Source organism: Dermacentor albipictus, chromosome 1 (genome assembly GCF_038994185.2).
Source record: "Dermacentor albipictus isolate Rhodes 1998 colony chromosome 1, USDA_Dalb.pri_finalv2, whole genome shotgun sequence".
Lineage (NCBI taxonomy): Eukaryota > Metazoa > Arthropoda > Arachnida > Ixodida > Ixodidae > Dermacentor > Dermacentor albipictus.
The window spans coordinates 152,791,990-152,815,263 of NC_091821.1; the positions used below are offsets into that span (position 1 = coordinate 152,791,990).

Consider the following 23,274-nt stretch of genomic DNA (forward strand, 5'->3'; position numbering starts at 1 on the left):
CATTTTTGAAACGCCAAAGTTCCATGGCGATGTTTTTAAAAAATGCTTCGTAATTCACTTTCCACACGCGCAAAGTCACGAAAGACAACAACGACGAAGCGCAGCTGATGCATTTTCACCAGGCATGTATTCTTTCTATCGGATGGCTGCTTTCGGCGGTTGCTGTGTGGCAGTGCCACCGTACCTGAAAGTTGCGAATAGGGCTTAAGGTTCAGCAGTTGCAATATCATTAATAAATATAAAACAAAAGCGATCCCAATATGCTGCCTTGGGGAACTCCATATTTAACAAGTCACATAGAAGAGTTCTGTTTATTGATACATATAAACAGAACTTGCTAAGTAGTTTTTAATTAGATTGAGGGCAACACCACGAACTCCATAACACTGCTACTTTCCTATTAATTTTTCATGGATAATTATGCCAAATGCTTTGGCCATATCTAAAAATATGCCTAATGTGAATTTTTGTGCTTGAGTGTTTTTAAGGATCAATTCTTTTTGCAACAGCGGAGCACTTTCTGTTGAAAAACCTGATCTAAATCCATATTGCGATTTTGTTATGATGGAATGTTTGTCAAAAAATTTTGACGATCTGAGATGAATAATTTTTTCATGACCTTTGGAGAATAGGGGACCAAACAGGGGAGACACAGCTATAGCAGCTTAACTTTCACAAACGTACTGTAAGATGCAGACAACCAACAGTACCGTTTGCAACATGTTGAAGGTTCTCAAATCAGGGGGACCACGGGAAGGTTGCACAGGACACCACTCCACCTGCGTCCACCTATCATCCATTCAAATGCATCTGTTGTCGAATGGTCAGCGCCATGCCTTCTCGCGTACTATCATTTTGGGCCTTGCTTGAGCAGAGAAGTAAATTGATGATGCAGTAACGAATTGGTTGTTCTGCATCACCAATGCATGACCGATGCTTTGTTTTGGTGCCCATCTAGTAGATAAAAATGAACACTTGTTTGTTCAGTGGTGTCCTTCGCCTGTCGGTTTGAAAAGAAACAGTTGATCTCAATAAATGACGAAACCATCACCAATGCTTTGTTATCGGCGTAAGATAACACTAAGTGACAGGTGATTTTTATTTCTCGCTGTTACAGCGGAAAGCAAGTTTGAACAGATTCAGATCGAAGCAGGCAATGCAGGCGCAGCCATGTTGCTATCACGGTAATAGGCAGCAGTTGACGATATCCGCTGCTGCTGCTGCAGCAGTCTTACAATTAGTGCTATCCACAGTTCACTGCTTGTAGTCCACAGGTGCACACCTGTGCATTTTCTTTGTCTTTGCGTTCCCAGCTTTAATTAACTGTACTTTCTTCTTGATGTGCAATTTCTGAGACAGCGTTTCATAAATTGTAATGCCGGCACTAGTGCTCGGTGATGTGTTGCGCTATATGGCAAGATGATCAAGTGCTTTATTCAAAAGGGCTCTCGTTAGTTTGAAACCCCCTTGCCTACCTCCTCTCTCGTTTTTCTTTCTTTTTTCCCTGAAGAAAACATTCGCAATCCCCTTGGAGTTTGAATTAAAAAGGTTCCAGTGTATATATCAGAAAAAGCATTAATTCCTCAATTACTCTTTCAATGCAGACTGAACAGTCAGCAGAAGAGAAACGTCAGCAGAACCAAAAGTTGCTTGCAGAGCGCTTGAATCAGGCAGCCAAAGACAGGCTGGCATCACAGCGAGGTGTGCAAAAGGATGAGAAGTAAGTTGGCAAGTTGACTTAGGGGCATGTGTGTGCTGGTCTTTGGTGCTCTTTGCTCTTGCCTTTGCATGGCCTTATGGTGCTTTTCTAACTTGTATTGTCTTTCTTTCCTTTCACTTGCAGTGACTGGGATAAGTACGTACAGCATGAACTAGAGGACAGCCATGTTTATATTCTGTTCGTCATTTTGATTGTTTCATTCACCATTGCATGGCCTTTCTTAAGTTTATAAAATGTGTGGGCTGTAAGCTGCTGAAATGTTCTAAGCACGTAAAACTGGGCCTTAAATAAGTATAGATATTGGTAGCTTTGCTTTAATTATAACGCACCTTCCTTTCCTGCCTTTCCTTTTCTATAATGCAGATAGAGTTGCTTCACTAATAAAAGGGAAAACATGGGCTCTGCAAAATGTCCAAATGGATTTGGGTTTGTGTTAACAAATAAGGTTAACAAATATATAGCCTCAAATGTTTGCATATACTGTATATTCTTGTAAGAGCTGAACCCCTAAATTTGGACCTAAATATTTAAAGGAAAAAAAGATTTTGTGTGGGCTGCAGTCCCTTTTCCTAAGTGCACTCCTCGTCTGCCACTGCTATGCTGCACTATCTCTGTGCAGTATTGATGCTGCACACAGTGGTGTATGGTCTCCTCTTTGATTGTACCCGCAGTTACTAGCGTTTTTGTGGGAAAGTCATTGACAACTTAATTATTCATGTTGTGAAATTCATTTCCCGGTGCCCACAGGTTCTACCGTCGTGCTTTTCACCGGTTCTCGAGATGATCTTCAAGTTACCAAGAACTCCCTCATTACCCACAAAGTAGTGCATGCGGGTGTTATCGACTGCAACATACCGTTACATGTCGTGCGAAAGCTTCTAAGGATTCTTTCACTGCATAGTAATGCAGTGTGAAGGCTTCACCTTCAATCAGTGCCATGCATAGCATATCTGCCTCTTCCGTTCTTACCGCATTTGATTGTTATGGGGAAGCCTGTCAACTTAGGCACCCCGGCATAACTTATTTACCATCGCTATGTGTTGCGCTGTGCATACGCATTCATGCAACTCGTGTACGCCACTTAAGGTGTCGCACTCGGGCACTGCGCTTCGTTCCTACTGTACACGTTCGTGCTTTGAGCTTATGTTGCTCCCACACCACTGAAAATGTATACTGGTGCTATCAGCTAAAACATTCGATTCTCTGTTTTTATGAAAGCACCAGTATTTCACCACCTAACCTTATGTATGGCATGTATGAGCCCAGCACTAAGGACAGCTTCATCTTATAATAACATGTGCAATTAACCAGATTCCAGCTGCTCCGGCTACACCATCACATGTCAATGATCACGAACAAGGTAGCAAACAAAGTTAAAATAAAGGCTTCCCAATGTCATTGTACAGGGCAGAAAGCATGTCTTTTTTTCAAAGCATCATATATTCTACTTTATACATTTGGATGGCCACACACAAGAAATTTGGGCCCAAATTTGTGGGAAAAAAAGTGCAGCTCTTGCAAAAAATCGAGCAAAAAGGGAGAACAAGCATATGATGTAGGAGGCGATCTTTCACTGAGCCAAACCTTGTGTGATGTTTAGGGTTTTGTATGGTTATGTTGGAAACATGACTATGTTGATGTAGGTTCTCATTTTGCATTTTGTTTTCTTACTTGAACCAGAATCCGGAAGTCAAATGTTTCATACAAGTCTGTGAATCAGATGCCAAAGGAACCAGAAGTCAAAGAGCTCAAAATATTTGTTGGTAAGCAGTTTTTTTGTTCCATAATGCTTGCCATCTGTGACATACGAGCTTTTCATGCCTTTACTGGCTTGCCTAACAATGACAGGGTTTATCTTATAAGTACTTTCCTGTATTCAATAACAGTATTGTTGCACTTCATTTTGATACAGTGATCATTGTTATAGACCATTTCTCGGCGCAAGTGATTGTGAACAAAAATGGGTAGGCTGTATCAGGGACGCAGCCACAGGGCATACGTGAAATGTCTTGTGTGTGTTGCTGAGAGTGATGGGCACTAGGGAAAAAATGATGTGACCAAGTACTCAAGTTAAATCTATTCATATATTTGAAAACTTGCTCCCTAACCTATGTTAGAGGTAGTGGGGGTCTTATTTTAATTTTGCAGTCATGGTCACACCCTATTTGTAGTGAGCTTGTTTGTCTTGCAGAGCTTGTTTGGGCACTAGGGCAAAGAAATGACCCCCTTACTGGTTGCATCCGAGACTGCCCTGCATTGCTCGAGCCCGTCGCCCTCGTACGTGGTTGGGGCTTTTGCACTTACCTCAATCTCCTGTGCTTGTGCTCTCTATGGAGTTGGACATGTTCTGCCGTGGTTAAAGTGGTTGGATATCCCTCTCCCTCCATCTTGCTGCCTGAGTCTCTTCACGCCATTTCTGAACCTACATGTCGAACGCAGGGGCACCATAGCTGAGTAAGCTTGAAATTTCTGCAAAAAAAAATTGCACGCTTGTAAGCACTCCTAATGAGCACAGGTTTGAGTTTGATTATACAATCTACTCTCGTTACAGCGGACCCTGATAATCCGACAAAAGAACTTCCGTTTTTTCTGAAGGCCGTAATATCCGAAACGCCCCACTTCTGATACTTTAGTCGCGATGTCTAACAACAAAGATCGAGTGACGGACTTCCCAAGTAAAAAACAAGTCACAGTTTCACCGGAAAGGCAAAGCATTGATTGCGATAGCAAATTAAGCAAGATAAGCGTGGCAGCAGCAGCAGCAGCAGCAGCGAGTAAATTCACCTTTGTGCTGTCTCTTGCTTCAAAGTGAACTATATGTCGAGAGCACAGCACATATGAAGTTACCGGCACTGGGCGAACTTTTTCCTCGTCGCAGATCGCATTGAAGATGAGGCCCGTGCAGGCGTGCACTTCACATCGCAGATCGCTTTCAGGATACGGTGGCTGCGCCGTAAGCTGGAGCTGCTAGAGTAGAATCCCCCATACCTCGCGCGCAAAAGAGTACGAAACGAGACCGCGCATTTCAGGCCCGCCTTCTTCTTTCGCAAGTGCAATATTGAGCCACAATCGTCAGCTAACCCTCGCTAGTCAGTTCTCAGCTCGTGACAACACGGCAAAAGTAGCGTACTTACTCGATTCTAATGCGCCCTCGATTGTAACGCACACCCGTTTGCCGTGACCTAAAGAAAAAATGTCCTTTACAGTACTACACACCTCAATATTTCATTTAAAAAAAAAATCTTTCTTTCATTTGATCCCAATGCAATAAAGTTGCGATAAATAAAGTCGCGGTTTTGCCTGAAAGGCGAAGCATCGATTGCAATAGCAAATTGGTAGACAGCTATATGAAAAGTAAGGGTAGTAGTTTTATTGTCCATATGAACTTTTAAACATTCACTTCCTAATATAAATTAACAAGCTTGGTGTCACGCACGCACAAGCAAACATGAACATGTCCACTCAATGACCACAGGAACTTTTCATCAGAACACTGGAGCGCGAAATGTGAGGTAACAGGAGCGAGCGAATTGAACTTTGTGTGGCCTCTCGATTCAACGAGAACTAAGTGACGAGAACACAGCACGGCGAGCCTAGATTTGTAGACTGTCTCTATCGCAGATCGTATTCAAGATAGGGCTTCGTGGCCATGCCTACGCAGCCGTTGCCAGAATAGAACGCCTTTTCTGTTTGCGCCAGTCCCACATGCGCTTCGGGAACTCTGAACGCCCGTGATGCGGCCTAATTTCCGCCAGTCTCTGCACACGTGATCACTTACCTCCTAATTGTTGCATCGTGATGAACACTCTGCATGTCTTTGCAATCGGCACTTCCAAGCTGATAGAGCAAACACGGGAAATTGGAAGACAATGGTGGACTAACCAACGTAAGCGCACTTACTACAGCGCATGGAGGAAGCTACGGCAGCTAGGCTCAAAGCGCATACGAGGCAGCCACTTTGAAGTGCCGATGGCAATATGGTAACACAAATTTAGGGTGGTACTAAATTCTAACGTGGACGCAATTTTTGGGCCTGTTTTATCAAGGAAAAAGTGTGCATTAGATTCGAGTAAATGCGTTAGATTTTATACTACCGAGTTTTTAAAAAAATTGCCACTAATTTCGTCAGCTGTAGCCAGTAGTCCATTGTAACGCAGTCCATTAAAAGCGAACTTCGTTCCATTAGCCTTTTCAGGGTCGATTTCTTTCGCCATATGTGACCACCCAGGATAGATTTTTTTATTGCAGATTCCAATTCTTCCAAGGGACCTATTTCGAAAAAAATTGCTGCAATATTTCTAGGGTGACAATAAATTAAGAAAGAAATATTTTGCGTTGGTAAATATGTACTGTTTATTCATGAATAACAACGATAAAAAAGGAAATAAACTCATAGGAATTAAAAATTTGATTCATTGTTATATACACAGTTCAAAGCTTGGAAAATGTGCACACGAGAATATTTTGCAAGTCTCAAATGTTCCTGCTCTTAGACTAATTTTTATGTCCATAGCGTAATCGAACTGTGTAGGTGAGCGCACTAAAAGAACTGTGATTGTGTGTCTGTCAAAAAAGGAAAATGTGTGACAAACTTCTGCTAATCTTCATCTTATCGCCAACCGAGGCAATTAGTTTTTTCAAGCCTCCTATAAAAAAAAAAGGGAAACGCATGTATGACGGCATCTTTCCTATGCGGCACCCCTGTGAGACCAAATATGCGAGAAACGGGTGGTCACCCTTTGAGCAATTAGTAACGAGATAGCCGTCAGTTTTGCGAGTGCAAGAAGCCGAACCTGCCCGCGGAACAAAACCCAAACCCTGCCTGCCCGCCCGCACGCATGCGTGCCAATGTGCGAGCGGTAGTATATAGACACGCTGGAGCAAACTAGCTCTAAAACAAACCATGCAAAGAAAACCGAGAGAAGGAGGCGCGGGAAAAAAATTCCCTGTATTCCCACATAGTGGCAGCACATGCTAGGAAAGAAAAGAAAAAGGGAGTTGGCATGCTTTTTAAACGTACAGACAGTGCCGTAAATATACGGCATCGACCATTTTGGAATTGTTTGCGGCACCGTATATTTAAGTCTTCGACCCTGAAAGGGTTAATAAAAGGTAGAACAGACTAAGGCTGAAGTATGGTCTGTTGTATGCGGGTCTGTTATAACAAGTGTAGAGTCTACCTAATATGGCTGAGTGAGCTCTCAAATGCAACTACTCCCCCGGTAGGAATGACAAACGTATTGCTGAGCTATGCCTCTCTGAAGGTTGAGCAAGAGGCTAAATTAGGCCTGATTGCATCGGGCATGGCGCGATAACAGTGATATCTGTGCATACAACACACATACAGTGCACTCTTCATAACTCACTGTTGATAACTCTCGATAACTCGCTCAATCTCAATAAACAGAAATCGCTTAAACGGAACGTAATCCTCATGGGTGGTTGGTTTTGTTTTCATGCAATTGTATTCAGCTTTGTCTCTCAGTAAGTGGAACTCCTGATAAACAGAACTAATTTCTCTGGTCCCTTTAGGTTTCGTTTTGAGAGGGTTCACTGTGTTATCTAATAATGGCTTCTTTGTTTTGTTTTCGTTATGAGTGGCTTTATCATTTTGAAGATATTTCATGTCAAAATAGTAAACCACTTTTGCATGCAGCAGTTTGTTTGCACCAAGATGCTGTTGTTGGTGCGTGGTGTCTAATGTAGTAGCCACAGGGTCGATGCATGCTGTTGTACGGAGCGAGGCGGAAAAAATACCTGCTGCATGTATTAAAAATTGCACAAATTTCTTCAATTTTAATACAGTGGCTTTTAGTATTAAGGATAACACACCAAACCATAAACATTGGGGGCCTCTAGCTCCTTCAATGATAATGATGTTCAGCCACTTAATCTTGTGTAGGCTGTATGGCTACCCCAATTAGTGAGTGAACATTTTCGTTGCTTTAACTGAAGAGCATATTTTATGTGGAATCTTATTTGAGCATGTTTGTGCACAACATGGTCGCCAACAAGACTAAGCTGATCGTGTAGAGCAAATTTTAGTACTTAAGCTCAGTAGCTCGAATGTAACAAAATCTTCACCATGATCAGTTTCCAGCATCAAGTACTACAGTAAAACCTCATTAAACCGTACCCGCGTAAACAGTATATTTGTTTTAAAAGTAGTAAAGTCAAATCCCCGACTTGGCCACCACTGAATATAATGTGTTTCGTATCCGCATAAACCATACCAGCTTATTGCGTACGTATCGGTTAACACATAGTGTTTCCACTTTTCGTCGTGCAAACACGGCGGTGCGTCGTCTCCATCGGGTCGCACGGCAGAACAAACCTCGGAGATCGGAACCATGGATCAGAACAGTGGCCTCCAAGCGCCCTGTGCGTTTGCGCGTGAAGCCACATCAACATCATCATTTCGGCGCCGTGCCAGAGAGCGTTGTGGCGTCGTGCGAACAAGGACTCGCGTCGCCCGTGTCATGCCAAAGCTTGGAGAAAAAAGACGCCGGGTGCTATAGAAGAAAAATTAGACGTCGTTTGTGCTATCGAATGTGACATGAAGAAGCCTAGTGCTTCGTTTTGAACATATGCCTTTATCCCCTTTTGATATTTTATTGGATGCATTTTTCAATCAAACCAGTGTGGCCAATCCCCCCTGTGGGTATGAGCCACGTTTGAGGCAACAACAAGGCGGCGCTGGCACGCAACAGGGATCTACTGTTGACTATGGTGTGTGGCATTTGGAATGCGAAGTAGTTCCTTGGCAGCGCTGCTGCGACCGTGTCTGCTACAGGGTTCAACTTTTCACCATTGTTGCATCTGTTGTTGCCGAAGTGTAGCCTAGCGACAGTGATGAGGATGACATAGAAAGCGACAGCACGGGCAATTCAGGCCCGACAGTGGCAGAAGCTGTGCGTTACATCAGCCTCATGAATGCAATCGTGACGAGAACAGCACCCTGCAATGAAAAAGGCGCCCCGCGACATCTGCAGCGCTACCGCGCCCATGCACAGAGAATATGCAATGCCATATAGGAATCTCCCATGCGAGTGCTTCCCGAGAAGAGGGGGCTGGCTGAAAAGCTGGCTCACAGCTTCAGTAAGTTTGAGGTCGTGGTCGTCGCTTTTAGGCTGCCACGGCATCAAACGGAAGTAACACTTTTGTCGCGTGAAGTGATAAAATACTGCATGTATTCCCCCTTTCATCGCACTCTCTCTGAGTTCTGTTTTTGACAGGTAAGTGGGCGATCTCATGCTATTTCGGTTTAGCAGTACTACCATTTAGTATGTACTTTTTCCGAGCTCCGGCCAACTATGGTTTAAAGAGGTTTCACTGTACTACAAAATAAATCAAGCTTTGACTACACAGCCGGCAACGGCAACTTGAGACTGTTTTTGAGTGACACAGAGCCACATGTTGATGCCCTGTCAGTGATCCTGTAATTTGTGCGCTGTTTTTGTTATTTCTATATGTGTAGACATTCATTTAATTCATTGCAACATTCATCACGAGGACAGGTATAAATCCACCTGTAAAGGGAGAGAGAAGGCGGGCTCTTGCATTCTGTGGAGGGCTAAGGGGGAATTTAGAGCCTTCACATCATCTATCATAACCCATTGTGCACTTTTGGGACAATAAATCCCCAAATTAAATTTTTATTTCTCTGGAACTAAGTATAACTGAGCTCGAATTATTGGAGCTTGTGCATCATATTGTGTGGCACCATGCTCCAGAACTAATTTAGTAATTATTTAGTTCACATTTAAATTACTTGAATATTGAACAGTATTTTCATGCAGTCCTTGAACACTAATTGTGGTTTTCCTGAAATGTGTTCACATTTTGTGCATAGTTACACATTTCATAGGTAATAATCAATATTGAGTAAAATGCTCTGAAAAGCGGAGGTTGTAACTGAAGAACTGCATAGTTCTTTCTTTGGGCTGCTGCTTGCCCTGCCTTATACTGTGTATCGCTTTTCTTGTGCAGACAAGAAGTATGAAACTGTGATCTTGCCGATATTTGGTATTCCAGTTCCCTACCACATTTCCACTATCAAGGTAAGTTTATGGCACACAGTGCCTAGTAGCGTTGTATGGTCACCATGTGGAGTGGTGCAGAAACAAATTTGTCAGCGTTCATGTATTATCGCAAGTTCCTCAGTCAAGAGCAGTGGCCTTGGAGATAGAAGATTACAGTGGGTGTGCAAATACAAAATACTATATTTTGAATCGAATATCAGAAAATTTATCACAAAGTTTAAAGCTTACAAATTTTGAGCAAGAAAATGCAGTGCTGCACATGCATGGGCAGCTGCTCACTTTGCGTAACAAGAATATTGCTAGCTATCAGTAACTTGCGTACCTAATATTCAAGAGAAAGGAATGCCAACATTATACTAATCCACAACAAGGGAAATGTTAAATAGTTGAAAAAATTATAGGCCCATTAGCTTGCTTTCAGTATTGTATAACATATTCATCAAGATAATTTCCAATAGAATAAGGGCAACCAGTCAAACAAGAGAACAGGCTGGCATCAGGAAAGGTATGCTACAATGGAACACATCCATGTCATAAATCAGGTAATCGAGAAATCTGCAGAGTACGATCAACCTCTCTACATGGCTTTCATAGATTATGAAGAGGCATTTGATTCAGTAGAGATACTAGCAGTCGTAAAGGAATTGTGTAATAAAAAAATACAGGAGACATACGTGAACATTTTTGGAAATCTCTACAAAGATTCCACAGCTACCTTGGTTCACCGCAAGAAAAGTAAAGTTGCCTATCAAGACGGGGGTCAGGCAAGGAGACAATCTCTCCAATACTATTCACTGCATGCTTGGATGACATATTCAAGCTGTATTAAACTGGAAAAGCTTAGGAGTGAGGATCAACATCGAATACCTCTGCAACCTTGTTGCAGAGGTTGCAGGTTGCAATACCTCTGCAACAAGATGACATTGTCCTCTTTAGCAGCACTGTGGACAAATTACAACAAATGATTGAGGACCTTAACAGAGAAAGTGCAAGAGTTGGTTGAAGATTCATTTGCATGGGCCCAGAACTAGCACTGTCGCTAAGGGCCCAGGTGATTTTCAGCAACGTTTGTAATCATAAATAGAATAAAACTGCGGCGGCGGCATTCCATCACAATGGCGTTGAATGAGGAAACGTAGATCAACAAGCTATACACAAGCGGTCACAGTAGGGAGAGCGGTTGGATGGAGCCACGCCGCCGGGTTTCCCCGCCACTGCGAAGGACAGCCAATTCCGGGGGCGCTTTTCTGCCAGTTGATGTTCAATATATCGGGAGTCGCTATTTTTGTTCGATGTAAGCGTAATTTTTACTGTATATACTCATTGTAACTATACCTTGTTCAGAAATCGTTCGATATGTAGAATGATTCGATGTAAATTGGTTCGACTGTATTGCGGTTCTAAATGCACTGTGTTCTATGGACAAGAAGTTGAGTTAAGTACTTCGTTATATCGAGAGTTTCATTATCTTGAAATTCATTATATCAAGGTTTAACTGTATAAATAGCATTATAGTAAATTTAATCATTAACCTAATTTTAAATGCTCTTCGCTGCCGTGCGCACACCCCGATTATTTTGTCACCAGGTCACCGCCCATCATGATGTAGATGGTGCTCTTCATATTCAACAGCTTTGCACCGAGTCAAAATGAAACTACTGTTTACAGCAACAGCTGCAGGCAAAACCACGGACGCTGGCGATGCGATAATGGACAGCTACCTTGTGCTGAATGTGCGTGGTCGACGCACGGACTGAATCAAAATGAAACTGCCGTTTGCTGCAACTGTGGACAAAACCACAGTCGCTATCAACGCGATCATGGATGGCAACTATGCAGTTATGAAGGCACCCGTCCGACACACATACCAAGCCGAACGAACTCGGCTGCTTCGTTTCGATGGACGCTAATGTCACTATTCCTCCTTTGTATCGCACGTTTGCAGTGCTCGCCAAGCTTCAAGAGTAGTCCGAATTAACCGATGTGTGGCCAAATGTGTCCAAATTAACGAGAGTTTCATTGCATTAAATATGTACGCCTGCCGGAGCAAAGGAGGAGTTGAATTATCGGATTTTCCCAACTAATGGGGGCCAAATTACCAAGGTTCTACTCTACACTGCAACCTAAGAATCCCCATGTTTCGGAATTAAAGTTCGTAGTACTGAGGTGTTGTCAGGGTGACACAGGAATTAACGATCATTATTCTGAAGTTCATACTACCGAAACGTTTTTATGTTGAAACTACTATAAGCAGTCTGCATGGGATTTCTTACGTTTGTTAATCTGAAATGTTTGTTACTGGGGTATTCGTTGTAGCAAGGTTTGACTCTAGATAAAAGATGTGAACAGGCCAACAGCAATGAATTTCAGACTGGTTGTGGCAGTCGCCTCAGATCCACCTTAATATTTCTTTTACGCAAACTTTTTTAGTAAGCTAGAAATGCCATTACCAATTTTTCTGTTCCTTGTTCTTGTGCTTGATTTCAGAACATATCACAATCTGTTGAAGGGGACTACACCTATCTCCGGATAAACTTCTTTCACCCTGGTTCAGCCTTGGGTCGGAATGAGGGCAATATATTTCCGAATCCAGAAGCCACATTTCTGAAGGAAATGTAAGCTTTGTTTTTGCTACAGTTGCATTAAATTAGGATCAGTGATGCACTGTTTAATTTGATAGTCATAGATAAGTAATGCACACGCACTTGTACTATCCTTGTATGCCTAGCCTTCATACATGCATGTTAAAGACCCTTAGGTGGTCAAAATTTGAGGAGTCCCCCACTGTGCCGGGCCTCATAATCAGATTGTGGTTTTCGCACGTAAAACCCCACAATTTAACACATGCTGCATTCATGACAATGGTTATAAACCCGTATCCTGTTGCATGTGTTTCAGAACATACCGAAGCACCAATGTGAAGGAGCCAGGGGAGATCTCTGCACCCTCATCCAACCTGAACACAGCCTTCAGACTCATCAAAGAAGTTCAAAAGAAATTTAAGACGAGGGAAGCTGAGGAACGAGAGAAAGAGGTGCCAGCTTTTGTTCAACATAAAGTTGTCTATAGAAAAACATTTTACTGTTATTGCATGTTTTTAAATCATAATATGGGGTATTCTTCGCTTGGTACAGGGTATAGTAAAGCAGGACACTCTTGTGCTAAGCTCAAACAAAGGAAATCCCAAGCTCAAGGACCTGTACATTCGGCCAAACATCTACTCCAAGCGCATTTCTGGCATCTTGGAAGCGCACTCCAATGGTAAGTAATTTGACCTAAGAAAGAGGTGTATGAATACTGGAACATTTGTTGAAATTAGCCCTTTTGCTACGGAGTTTTCCAGTGAGAAACGATTTAAGAAACTGCAAGTTTATTATTTATTTTCTAAATCATTGTCTCTAAACCACCCCAAAAAAATTCATAAAACACTTTATTTGGAAGAAGGACAAACAACACATTTTTGAAAATTGGGACCTAAGATGGCCTTCATTTTACTGCAAAGCAAAGAATCCCCGAGTCTCTGCACGGCTATGTGCATAAAATTGCTCTGTAGAAGTTTGAAACTACACCTTGATGCCAGGCACAACCAGGAAAACAAATCTTGGAGATGCCGGTAGGGACTTGTTCATGTCTGTCCGCTGACGACGACACACTGTCATTGTCAGAGTCCAATGATTTGGTGGGTAACTGCTGCTCTGTATCATCACTACAAAACTTGGAGGAGAGGTGGCCTTCGTCAGAGTCCGACGAAGCTTCCAAAAAGAAACCGTTTCATTTTTTACAAGGCAGCCGGCACCAGTACACGTGTGCGCAGAGGAGGATGCCATTTTTTAATTCCAGTTGCCAACATAAAAATGATAAACTCTTCATGCTTTCAGCGTGTTATTTTATTCCTTCTTTTTGTTTTATTTTTTGCCTAAGTGAAAAATGGCTGGCTAAGCTTGCTGAAACAATTTGCTACGTGTCCTATGAAATATGCAGCCTTTCATAGTTTAAGGTGGAACACCCCAATCCAAAATCTACAGCTGAAAATGTTACAAACTGCAATGTTTTTCAATTCAGAAAAAGCTTTCTTGGAGATTTTGGGGTTTCTTGTGGCCAAAATATTTTCGCCAATTATTTGTATACAAGACTGCCAAGAATAGCTTAACAACTGTAGTTAAATCTAAAGCATTTATAAAAAGCTATATAGAATTTTTCAAATTTGCCTTTTTGCCCACTGCAGTCAACGACAGATTTTGCAGGCGCCTTTGCGGCACTCATGTGCCTGATAAGGCCAATGTGTAAAAATGCCTGCAAGTTTGGACGCAAAAACCCGTAGCCATCCGATTTTCAAGACTTTCTGTCGTAATCATAGGTCCAAAACGGCATTACTCGGAAGTCGCCACCATTGCCGCTGTTTCGATTATCTCATAGCCTCGAACTGGCACTTTTGTACATAGATCCACCAACAGTCATGGCCAGGGTATTGGCTGTCAATGTTAGGCCTAGCTGCTTTGGCGTTTGCTACGAATCTTCTTGCTGTTTGCCAATGGCACCAACTCTGGAGCAGTCCACTTCTCTGCGACACAGTGGTATTACCGTAGTGAAGCTTATGTGAGGTATTGCAGTGAAACATTCCAAGAGTGGAAAGGGACAACTGTCACTCGACACAATATGTATTTAAGTACACACGTGTGCACCCACTGTCTCCTGTCCCAGTACAAGCACTGATACGCCTAATAAGTGTACGTATTCAGACCTATTTCAGACATGTCTGTGGCGATTTGAGCCCTTTGGTGCAGTAAAAGGCACGCATACATTTTTTCAGCCATATTCACAGCCTTTAGGGCGTCAAAAGAATCGGACTTTGACTGTGTATCAAAAATAAAGTTAGGGCCTACAAGGGAGATTGCATAGAAAATCACATTGAGATGAAATTTCTGCTTGCCGAGAGTGTTTCATTTTATGAAATTTTTTCTTGTGCAGAACGGTACCGGTTTTAACAATATATCCCTTATAATAATGAGAAGCTTCTGCACCGTCAACTTTTGTATGTTTTTCAGGTTGAAATAACCTGCTTACTACAATGCCCGATGCCACATTATTGGTTATAACGACGAAGCCTGACTGCTGGGTGTCCCAGCCGAAAAAATGCTAAATACTCGAAGACAAAAAAGAAAACAAGAAATTCAAGCCGCTGCACGATGGGCCGCTGCGTCAACAGCCGCCATGCGCTCGTTTTCCAGCATGCTTTCCAGCAATCTCCATGCGCCTCTCTCCCATTGCCCATAGCTCTAAGCCGCACCATCCTTCAAAACATGAATGCATTGCGTCAACTGAACTGGTTGGCGCAACGCCAACTGAACTATCTCCACCAGGTTTTACAGAGTAAAACCTGGTGGAGATATCTTGCGATTGAGGATATCTGGGGATAGCCAGGTTTCATAAATACTTTGTTTAGCGACTTTGTTCACCAACTAGCCTGCCAAAGCATTGTGCTGAAATAGCCAGGTTTCAGTGATAGCCACTATATCGGTATTGTGTTCTAGTAACAGTCCTTCCAGGAGTTCTACTTTGTTTACTATGCTTCTCGCATTTGTATTAAGCACTGTTAGGGTCTCAAGTTTCTTTGTTAGGGTCTCACATTTGTTTAACTTAGGGTTGATGGACAATTCATTTCTATGTTTCTTTGTAGTGACACCCTTTCATTTTTTTTGTGATCCCAAGGAAATACGCGATCATTAATGTAGAGCTTATCATATGATAGACTTTTTCGTGTTTTTCCCGATTGGGTTTTGCACTGTCCCAGAGTTTCTTTCTAGTCTCCTGCATTTTGCGGCTGAAATCCACTCCGATAGACAAGTTGGAGCCGTTCAGCTTGTAGCCTTTTCGTAATATTTGAGTCTTCTGTCTAGTGTTGAGAAGCCTGAATATGATTGGTCTGGTTTTATTTCTTGAATATCTACCAAAACGGTGGATGCGCTCAATACCAACGGGTTCCAGACCAAGAGTGTTCTTAATTACCGTAAAAACTGGACTATAGGTCGGACCGGAATATAGGTCGATCCCCCAACTAACGAATTCTAGAAATGAAAAAAAATATTTTTCAGTGGCAAAAGTACCGAAAGACATGACACCCTTACCTAGAAACAAATGCGACTCAGCGGGTTGCACAATGGTGACAGTATTTATTTAAATGCTGCTCGCATGTGCACCTGGCCAAGTTTTTAGCGGTATCGCGCGACCATCGACCCGCGTGCTTGTCAACACCGTATTAACGGCGAAACAAACGAGATACGCGCATTCGCTATTTCGCTGCTCCGTGCCGTGATAAAGTGCTGACAAACACGCGGGTCGACGATCGCACAATACTGTTAAAAATTCGTCGGGTGTACAGTACACAGAAGGGCACGAAGTCCGCAAGCGCTACTCCGAATCAGAGCAACACCTTTGATCAGAGTCGGTTGATGAGTGCTTCTCGCTGCCCAGTCCATAGGCGCGTGCGATCTCTACCGCTTTCAAACGAATGCATTCGTCAACAGGCAGCAATCTTACACGCAGCTCTCGGACGGACTCCGCAACCTTGCCTTACAGTTCTGCAGTCCACTGCGATCCGGCCACGAAATGACGTTTTCTTTTGGTTGCTGCAAGTTGTAATACGTTGCTTTTGCCTCAGCCACTACCGAATGCTCTTTTCGGATACTCCAAGTTCGCGCTGTGCCGCCAGGTTGCCGTGGGCTTCCGCGTACTCAACCGCTTTTTCCTTGAAGGCGACGGTGAATTGACGTCGGCTTCCGCTCATTTTGAAACAAAATGAAAATGCAGCCTTTAATTAATATAACTTTGCGACAGTGGAAACGCAAAGTGCCGGTGCCACAATGTCGCCACGCCACGCTGCTGCTAATGGCGATGGCGGCTGTTTACTTCATTCGCCCATTGTTGCAAGACTTCCGTAGTTTTTCCGCCAATGTCCGGTATATAAGTCGAGGGTCGACTTTTCGCGATGGTGTTTTGAAAAAAAGTTCGACCTATATTCCGGTTTTTACGGTATGTTGTCGTTCACAGCTGCTTCTAGGTTTTCACTGCTTCCTCCCTCTGTTTCAGGAGGCCATATACTAATAGGTTTGCTCGTCTGCTCCAATTCTCTAAGTCTTCAGCTCTCTCTACAAGCCTTTGCAAGCCCACCTTCATACCTGTTATCTCACATTCAAAGAATTACACCTTTGCCTCGATTGCTGTTAACACATCTAACTTCTGATCCATCTGAACGAGGCGTCCCTCTTTAATACCTTTAATATCAGCGGCTATGTCCTTAAGTTGTTTGGCGATCTGGTTTATGTCAGGTCCCGTGTTAGATTCTACATCACCACACAATAGCAGTTCTCTCAAACACAATGTGATGTCAATGCAAATCAAAATACAACCACCCCAATCAACAGAAAGGCGAGTCCGTGGGCATGGCAGCAATAGCAGAAGTGGTTTGTTTGACCGAAAGCACAAACCATATCGTCTCGCCTGCACGACGAAGACGAAAGGATTAGTTGCCACCATCGCAACTGCGCTGCCGTGCCCAATGAAGCCGTAGTGCCGAGGGAGGCCTTTTATACAGGTGCTGTGGTGAGGCGCTGCTTGTTGGCCGTGCAGCTGCGCAGGCGCTGTTGAGTGACGTATCCTGCTGTCCCATGGTGAATCGCGAAGACCATCCTTCATGGGCGTATCCTTGACCATGATATCTTCCGCGCTGGTCTGGTCAGCCTGCGCGAAGCTGGCGTGTTCAGGATGATCCGTGCACACCCCAGCCACGGAGCACAGCAGGACGAAGAAAAGCTGCACAACAAAGACGAAAGGATTAGATTCCATCATCGCAACTGCGCTGCATGAATTTGACTCATGCTTTCAATGCTTTAATTTATTATTTGGCCTTCTGTTGCTTGAGAAGAGCCTGTCTTTTTTTTTTCTCTCTCTTTTAACTATAAAGCTTCGTTTTTGAGAATAGCAATATGGGTCTCTTTATAACATTCTACTGTAGTCGGATGGTTGAGAACTTCTCCTTATGTGACTACATGTTGCATTTGGTTTGCTGTTTCAGTTATGCTGTCTGAATGTTAGTGTGAACATCTGGCTTTCGGCTCTTTTTTTTTTTTCCCTGCAGGTTTCCGCTTCACTTCAGTGCGAGGTGACAAAGTTGACATCTTGTACAACAACACCAAGCATGCCTTTTTCCAGCCTTGTGATGGGGAGATGATAATCCTTCTCCACTTTACACTCAGGGTTAGGCACAGTATTTATTTATTTATCTATCTATTTCTTTATTTTACATTGTTTCCATTTGGAACATGCTGTTGCATATAAAACCTTGCTGTATTGCTGAAGGCAGAAATTGTTTCATAACTGTTGCATGCCCTCATGGCCAACATTGCCTGTCAGGGTGGGTATTTACCGATAGGTAAGCTGATTCAAAAGTCTTGCCATTAAATGAACAGCTTTTTTCCTGCATCTTCAGTGAAATTAATATTTCTAATAAAGTTGTCAAAGCTAATCAATGTCTGCCATCACTGTACAGTGCTCACGAATTGAAATAGGACACGGAGCATTTAGTACAACCCTATATATGTGCAAAGTACGCGAGAGCGCCATGTCATGTCGCTAGGAATTTGGTCACCAAAGGTGACGAGGACTCCGATGTAAGTGTACGCGCCAGAATTACGTTGATGTGACACGAACTGCAGCCGGTTGAAGCTAAAGTATGCTCATTACTTAGCCCTAAATTGACGCGTTTCATTCCGTGAGCACTGTACATTCAATAGCAGTGGCACAAAAGGCCTACCAATTCAGCACTGCGCAGCCTTGTGGCACATGCTGTGCCATTTGACTATGGCCACCGTAAACTGCTGCATGTGGACAGTCAATTTATCGGGATCATGGTTTTGCATGTATGGACGCTGGCCAGGACCTTTGGTTGAGATTGGATTGACAAAAGTTCGGTATAGTTTTCCTTTTCTTAAATGCATGGGCTCTTTCAAAAACATACACTATGCATAAACTAAACCAGTGACTGGCATTTGCACGTGTTGGTGCTGCTATCACAGCACTTAAGAATAAGTTCTGAAGCCACAGGTGTTACTTTTAATTCAGTAGGTTGGGCCTGATATGATGTATTTAGTACAACAAGGAATTAATAAATGTTTGGGGTCACTGGCAAGTATTTGATTTTTAGTTGATTTTGAGTTTTAGATGCCAGTTATTTTTCATACATGGTTTGTGTACTCGTTCTCCGTAAATACTGAGTCATCACCCACATATGTAGTACCTCTTTTGGGGGGGGGGATGGGGGGGGTTACTGTGCGCATTCATTGGTGGGTAGTGATTCAGCATATTATAGTGAACACCAATGTATGGGATTGATGAACTTGATTGGAAAAGAAGTACATGGTATTTAATGGCAACAAGAAAAAAGTTATTTTATAAATTTATGGCAAATATCTGGAAATATTGATGAAAGAGCATGCATTGATAAATGGGAGAAATGAAAATTGGGTGATCATTGTTTGATTGCTTTTGTATGTCTTTCCAATAAAAACTCTAGCCATTGTAATCTGTTTCACTATTCTGAGTGCACCTAAGGCAAGCACTTAGATATTTGCAACATCTATGATTGAAGAAGGAAACAGTGAAAGGATTGCAACAGTAAAATTGCACTATTGTGTCACATAATGTATTATTTTATGGAATAAAGTTCTGGTGTGTGGTTTATCATTGAAGTTTGAGAACCTATTTTGTTTAACTGATATTACTTGGATTCTCTATACAAATTTGCTTATTGTGGACGCATCCTCCCCCCCTCTAGAATGCCATCATGTTTGGCAAGAAGAAGCATAATGATGTTCAGTTCTACACTGAAGTTGGAGAGATCACTACAGATTTGGGAAAACATCAACACATGCACGATAGAGATGATCTTGCTGCAGAGCAGGTGAGTAGAAGGCTTTATTTTGTTATGCTTACGTTTTCTGTTAAATCTAAACTTGCAGTAAATTTCAAGTGATCATCTTAAGAGACCGGGAGGCATGCGAGCTGTTGAGCTTTCCATAGTTTATGAACTGAAACTTCATTGTTGCAATAGGCTTCTAACTTCACAAGCCTTGAGTCAAAGCCTTGCCAACGTGTATGTGCAGCATTAGCTGCACATGCACAATAAAATGGTGTGACTCAATCAGACCATTGTTTCGGCATGTAAAACTCCAAAGTATAATTATTCACTGTCACCTTCTCTATACGAAATGATATTTTTGTGTTTGAGTGTTCCCAGGTATCCTTTCAGGTCTGAGGTAAGGAGGTGTATGGATTTTGCATTTTCCACTGCACACAGAATAGCTGAAGTTGTGATTCCTGATTTGCTGTTATTGTTGTCCCACAGGCTGAGCGAGAATTACGTCAAAAGCTCAAAACTGCCTTCAAGACCTTCTGTGAGAAAGTGGAGGCAGTTACCAAAGGAGAAATTGAATTCGACACACCCTTCCGGGACTTGGGCTTCCCTGGTGTACCTTATCGCAGCACAGTACTCCTTCAACCAACCTCGGGCTGCTTAGTCAACTTGACGGATTGGGTGAGGGTGCAGCTCTTTTGGGCATTCTGGCACAACATAGGCTAAAGTCAGTCAATGAGCACAGTCATTAGAGTGCATTTCAGTGCTGTGTGTCACCTCCTCTGCCTTTGTCCTGTCCTTTCCATGCTGTGTAGTGAATTATGTCATTAGAAGTTAGGAGGCTCTCTTGTGTGCCACAAAATACTGTTTACCTAAAATATGGGTGCTAATCACAAAAGCTGGGTGTGTTGGCACTTATTTGGTGAGATAAATTGAAATGCAGATGGAGTAATTGATAAAGCAGGTGGCCTGTTAAAAAGAGAATCTAATGTCACTCTTTGGTTTTGCTCTAAATGCTGCATGCTATTGGCCTGAATGAGGAGAGGAACCAAGGGGGCACAACTTGTTCGGCACAACCATATGAAGCCAAGGAAAGCATATGGGATATTACAGTAGCCAATGGATTTTAGTCAGTGGACTTCATAATTGCACCGTCAGGGTTTCCATAGAGCTAATGTATTTTTGCGACTGATTTTGCAACCAAATCTATGCCCCAAAGCTAGATTTTCCGAACTAAATTGCTCATTCCGAGCCACGCCACCCGATCTTGGAGGCCGCCTTGTTGGATTTTTCACTGCCCACTCTATAGCCTCCAAGGTTGGGAGGGGCACGCTATCAATAGGGAGCCTCTTCGATTTTCGGAGTTCTGGCAGCCAGACGGCAGCCAGTTAGTTCCGGTCCTGATAGGAAGTAGTGTGGCTTGGGATCCCAAGGCATACCTGCTAACCCTCCCAATTTGCCCGGGAGACTCCAGATATTTTACTGAACTGTCCGATTGTACGATCACTGTCTTATATCTCCCGAAAAGTGATATCTGTTCGCACAATAATGGTTTTTGCGAAACCTGCACCGTGGAATCTACAGCCACATCATAATCGTCAGCATCGCCAACAATGGCCGCTCTAGCACCATTGGTATCATTGACTATGCAGCCAACTATGGTGCCTAGTAAGCCGACCGAAGCCAAAGCCAATGTAGCTTTTGCATTTCATGTGTGCCTTCTGCCATGGTGCATCTTGTTGCTGCGGCTTGTGTGTATGATTAGTGTTGGCTAGGCTCTCTGTGTGCGGCGCACCGTGTAAAGTTGGAATCCTCATGTGCTTGATGCCATGGCGCCATCAAAGTCCAAGAAAAGGTATTTGCAGAAGTTTTTGCAATCTTGTACTTCTGAATTCCCGTGCCTTTTGACATCAAGAAGAGAAGAACATTTTGCGTTTTGTACAACATGTGGATGTGACGTCAGCGTGATTCACAGTGGCAAATGCGACTTGAATCTGCACATTTCGACAGTGAAACATCAAAGCTATGTTCGCACCGCTGAGCAGCAAGGCAAGATGGTGAAATTTCTCTGTAACTGCGACGACAGTGTCATACAGTGCAGTCCACTTATAACGATATCAAGAACGAAAAATCCAATCGTTATAACCGATCATCGCTGTATCTGGACTACCATTTAAAAAGAAGAAGAAAAGAAACAAAAAAGAAAGGCTGCCAAGCATGCCTTAGTAGCTCCAGAACCAAATTTGCCCCTTAGAATTAAGAATTGACATAGAAAAAAGGCTGAAAATAATAGAATAGTTTGTTTATACCTCTAAACAGCGCATCAAGCGTTAGGTGCGCTGAAATAGTCGGAAATCTGTACTTGCTTTCGCGGAAGTTTCAGGTTCACAATCACGGCGTGCATCGCATCCAGCGGCTGCGCGAACACTGGCGGCTATAATTTAGCGTACATGAAATCAATAAGCGACTCTATCGACGACAGTACACTTTGCGTGAACACTGCGATCGCTGTCAAAGGCGGGCCACTGTCAATCTCGTCGTGCAATGCCACCATTTGTCATGACAACGATCGCCCCGTCGGAGATTCTTCACAGAACAAGGCAGCGCTATCTGTACTCAGAAACTCCTCCATCGAAACACCGCCTATTTTATCGCCACTAGCGACCTGCTCCTAGAGTTTTGCGATGTCAGCGGCATCCACTGTGTTGGTTTCACACATGGGGGTTTCCCCCTAGCGCAAGAAGCTCGCTTTTTCTGTTTTTGGGCATGGTCACTGGTTCTCGCCTTCATAATTGTGGCGCTCGAGGTTTTGAGAATCGTCTATATCATCGACTGCGTGAGCTCGTACTTTCAGTCTTGCAAAATTTGCAGCTTCGTCTCAAGCGGCACAGCTTTGCGCTTTGTCGGGGCACCTACCATTGCTTCCGCAATGCATTTCTGCACTCGGTGAGGAAGAGAGGGAGATTGCAGAAAGGGAGCGCAGGCACGATTCGCTTCTCGCCTTATTTTTTTTCTTCGTTTTTTCCCCTCTCTGGACGCTCGCCGGCAACGTGGATCCGAAGCAGGTGGCCCCATCTTGTGGCCCGTTGCGCCAACTTCCAATGTTCTCTGTGGCTTTCGTAATCGGCGCACTGGCGGGACACGCTTCGCAGTAATGGCGGCAGATACGAACTCGCGTAGGCAAATTTTTCTCCCCGTCTCTGTTATGGGGAACTCCACAATTATTCTGCATGGTAAACACCACCCAAAAGGCAAAATTTCGATCGGCATATCCCATATGTGGTGAATAACGTATCGTTATATGTGGGTTTTTTTCTGATAGCCCTAATGCACCAGTTGATATTTTTAAGTTGACTCATCGTTATAACCGATATATTGTTATATGTAGTATTGTTATAAGCGGACTGCACTGTACGTGGGGAGTGCCTGTATACAGGCTTCCTCGTTGAACACAACCTACCCCTTAGTGTCAGCGACCATGTTGGGCCTCTTCTATGGAAAATGTTTCCGAAATGCGACGAGGTGAAACGTTATGGATGTCTACGTACGAAGGCAAGTGCAATTGTAGGAGAAATGGCATGATATGTGCAGAGCACGATGCTGAA

General features: G+C 43.2%; 1 protein-coding gene across 1 annotated transcript in view; it reads left to right on the forward strand.

Moving 5' to 3' along the window:
* The window catches only part of dre4 (SPT16 homolog, facilitates chromatin remodeling subunit dre4), a 126,208-nt gene that overhangs the window by 74,840 nt on the left and 28,094 nt on the right, over positions 1-23,274 (forward strand). Inside the window, exons 13-21 of the mRNA XM_065433308.1 lie at positions 1,605-1,720; positions 3,401-3,483; positions 9,710-9,780; positions 12,250-12,377; positions 12,661-12,796; positions 12,897-13,023; positions 17,897-18,015; positions 19,592-19,717; positions 20,162-20,350. Of these exons, the coding sequence (XP_065289380.1) occupies positions 1,605-1,720; positions 3,401-3,483; positions 9,710-9,780; positions 12,250-12,377; positions 12,661-12,796; positions 12,897-13,023; positions 17,897-18,015; positions 19,592-19,717; positions 20,162-20,350 (1,095 nt within the window). The remainder of the gene's footprint in view (positions 1-1,604; positions 1,721-3,400; positions 3,484-9,709; positions 9,781-12,249; positions 12,378-12,660; positions 12,797-12,896; positions 13,024-17,896; positions 18,016-19,591; positions 19,718-20,161; positions 20,351-23,274) is intronic.